At 28.3% G+C, this 4,033-nt stretch overlaps 1 protein-coding gene across 1 annotated transcript; it reads left to right on the top strand.

Moving 5' to 3' along the window:
• Nucleotides 1-3,233: 3,233 nt before the first annotated feature.
• On the top strand, nucleotides 3,234-3,815 carry LOC145616967 (dirigent protein 1-like). The gene has a single exon (XM_081671677.1). The coding sequence runs from the start codon at nucleotides 3,234-3,236 to the stop codon at nucleotides 3,813-3,815; it is 582 nt and encodes a 193-aa protein (XP_081527803.1).
• Nucleotides 3,816-4,033: the final 218 nt, after the last annotated feature.

Genomic DNA, 4,033 nt, shown 5'->3' with positions numbered 1-4,033 from the left:
AGACTAACTAGAGACTAGATTTTTCAACCTTGATTAAAATGATAATAACTTGGAATACTTATTGAACTTGACTAATTGTACGAGGAAGTTAATGTTGACGATTCTTGCAAAAATGCAATAATTTCCATATCCATGTTGAATGCATGGTTTCTTTACTTAGATGACCAAGGTGGGGTTAACTTAGCAATGTGATGCATAAGGATTCTCTATTGATTGCTTGCGTTACATGTTTTTTTTTTTTTTTTTTGGTGCAAGTTGCATGCGTTACATGTATATATAGTTGAACTTTTGTCCTTTCGTCAACTTACTTGTAAACATCCAGTAATAGGATGATCAATGGTAGTGGTGGATCTCCCCATTTTTCAAGAGTCTTGTCCGCTAACTTAAGTTGAGTTAACTTGAATGAGGTTTCGGTCCGATTAAATGTCAACTTCTTATCCATCTAAAAAAAGAAAATGATGGATCTTACATCAAAAAAATAAAGAGCAAGAGTTTGAACCATCGTCTTCGTACACGTATCATTTTTTCATGAAAAAATCCCTCCAAAATTGCCTATAACATCATTATTTTTTTCTTTCCAACAAATCCAATTTTGAAGATTAGACAAATGACTCTTTAAATTAAAAGTGTGCTTTCAAAAAAAATAAAAAATAAAAAATAAAAAATAAAAAAATAAAAGTATGAATATTAAATACCAAAAACCTCATTAATTAATGACATTTTTCTTTCAAAAACACTATTTTAAGTAATTTATTGCAAAAACAAATAATTTATAATATATTATTAAAAAAATCTATTAACTATTACTAAAACAGAAAGTTGCTGACATCATCCCCTCCTCAAACTACATAAGTGTCGCTCTCTCATAAAAAAAATTCCCGCCTAATGCACTTATAATGTCATATATATTTTTGGGTTAATTTTTCAAGGAATTGTTATAGTTATTTTTTATCATTTTCATTCAATCTTTTGACTGTGTCTATAAATAAATTTTTCTTTTAGTTGGAATAAATAAATTGATATTGAGCTAAAACATTTTGTGTGTGTGTGTGTGTTTTTCTAAGGATTGTGCAAGCTACCTAACTATGAAGTCATATGCTAATAATATGGATGTTTGCTATATAAAAATGAATTAATATTTTCGTTAAATGTTATCATTGTTTTGTATTTCCAAGGCGCTTCAATCTAATATATATATATATATATATATATATATATATATATATATATATATATATATATATATATATATATATATATATATATATATATATATGGGAGTTTTTTCCCGAGCTTTTAGAGAGCCACGTAGGATTTAATTTTCTTAGCGCGCCACGTAGGATTATAAAGTTTAGTTTTAGCCAATTAAATAAGAGATTATTAATTTATTTTACAATTAAAGAATTCAAATGCCACGTAAGCAAAATTGACAAATGATATTTTTAAGTTTAAATTAATTAAATATAAAATATTATCTTTTGATATTCAGAATTTTATCTAAATATGCAACAAATTTTAACACATAAATACAAAAAAATATATTTTAGAAAATTCAAATAAACCGTGCATCGCACGGGGTTCAGCTAGTTTATTTTATTTACAAATATTTCGAACATATATATATATATTTGTATGCAGATGGTTTGAATAGATTAAATTAGATTGACTTTCATTTTTATATTTTGTTACTTAGTAATTTATGATGAAAGATATGTTTTCATAATCTAATTTACAAATATATTTCATTCTAATAAGTTTTTAAATCCGTGCATCGCACAGGTCTAATAATCAAGTATTTTAATATTCTAAATTGCATCATACGAGGACTAATCTTATTTTTTTTTACGAGTATTTGTTTTTTATTTGTGGCTTACAAATTTCGAACAAGGCCTCAAAATATATCCATCGGCCCACAATCAATTCGAACACTTCATCATGTGACAGCACGCCAACCAATTCAACACAATCTCTGTCTCAAGGGCTGGCCTGCTATTAACCAAGCCCAATAGGACAGCAATACTACTAGTTGCTACTTGCTACTGTACTAGTACTAGACTACTAGTAGAGTAGTAGTGTAGTATTCCGTACTACCTCTTTTTTGTTATTTTTTTATTTTTAGTTGACACCACTTTATTATCATACTCCCTTTGTTTTTTTATATGTATCAGTTTGATCGACACATTTGCCAAGATGTCACTTTGACCATTAATATCTTTAATTGTGCATTAGTAAAAATTTTAACAAAATTATATTATGAAACTAGACATTATGACACATATAATGATATATTATATAATAACATATATTTATTTTTTAGAGGTGAAAAAATTAAGTCAACCATAGTATGTGAATAGTACAATTGTTAAAGTGATGCATATAAAAAAAAACGGAGGGAGTATTTGTTAATGTACAATTTTAAAGTTTTTTTAAAAAAAAATTAAAAAAAAGTACGATTTTAACGATTATAAGTCTAATTATAAATATTGAAAAATTATAAAAATTGGATATTAATAAATTATAAAATGATTCAAACAAGATCCACATGACTATGTTTTATCGTAGTTATGAATCACAAAAGTTAGTCAAAGTATAGTTTATAAATAGTGTTAAAGTCAAATGGTATTAACTAAAAATAACAGAAAAAGTATTATTTTTTATTGTAGCTATAGATCACAAAAGTTAGTTAATGTACCTTCTTTTTTTTTTTTTTTTTTTTTTTGTGGAAGAAATGACTTTCAATGTTTTCTTTGTTCTACCTTTATTATTATTATTATTAATTGGGAAATTTTATGTAGTTCTTTTAGTAGCAATAACCTTGAGTTTTTAAAATTATAGTTTTTTTTATGTTCTAAATGCATAATTATTTATGTTTTCTACTATCATAGATGTATGTGGTTTTATCACTATTTCAAATTAATTTTTTATTTTCTCAACATTTTTTTTTTTAGAAAAAATCACTTTTTCTAATTCTTTTTTATTTTGAAAATGGATAATCTTGTCATTTAATTCATTGATTCATCCCTCAGTTTTCAATAGGAAGAATAAAAGAAAATAGATAGAGCACTCATTACGGAGTAATAATATTTCATTATTTTTTTGGATGTAGTGTACGACCAACCCCAAAGTCACTTTAACCTCCAATTTCTATATAAACTTCCCATTTGCAACTTCAAATTCTTGCACCACTTTATAAGAAGATAAAACCATTAGTATTATTAGTTAAGAATACTAACATGGCTCTTTCTTTGTTCACTATTATTCTTCCCCTATTCTCAGTTTTGTTATTAGCATCCCCTACCTCCCAGCTACAACTACACGAGAAGCACCACCAACGCCACATCGGCGGTGGCTTAAAATCACTCCGTTTCACACTCTACCTACACGAAACATTCAACAAGACATCCTACTTCATAGTAAAAGGTGTCGCCGGGCCAAGTGGTATAACCACAACATCCAATCCCTTTGGCTCTCTCTTTGCCTTCAATGACCCCCTTAACGAAACACCCGATCCATCCTCCAAGGTCATTGGCTACACGGAGGGCTCCGCGGTCACATCGAGTTTCGATGGGGAACGTACCACGTGCATTTCAAGGATTACATTGAACTTGAAAGGTTACAAAGGTGAACTTTTGAATGTTGGTACGGCTCATTACACCCAAGTTTCGGAACTTCCTTTTATTGGTGGAACAGGAGATTTTAGGTTTGTACAAGGTTACATGACTACAACTGTTGTAGATCTAAGTGGTCCCACAACTTGTTACAAGATTGACTTTAATCTCTTTTGGCCTCCTTATGCGGCTCTAGCACACTACTAGATCGACATACTAGTCGTACTCTAGTACGTTTGTAGTTCATCCAATTTTATTTCTATGTAACTTTTTTTTTTTTTTTTAATTTTATTGTTGCATTTTCAATCTGTGAATAAAGAGAATATAATTGATTGGGTAATGCCTTATATGGATAATTTAGTTAAACATAAGTACACAATGTTTGTATTGAGCAAAATAATATCATATCCAAAATCCCCATATGC

This window comes from Chenopodium album, chromosome 26 (assembly GCF_948465745.1).
Source record: "Chenopodium album chromosome 26, dcCheAlbu1.1, whole genome shotgun sequence".
Classification (NCBI taxonomy): Eukaryota; Viridiplantae; Streptophyta; class Magnoliopsida; order Caryophyllales; family Amaranthaceae; genus Chenopodium; species Chenopodium album.
The sequence above is the reverse complement of the archived record's forward strand: the minus strand, read 5'-3'. Positions and strand labels throughout refer to the sequence as shown.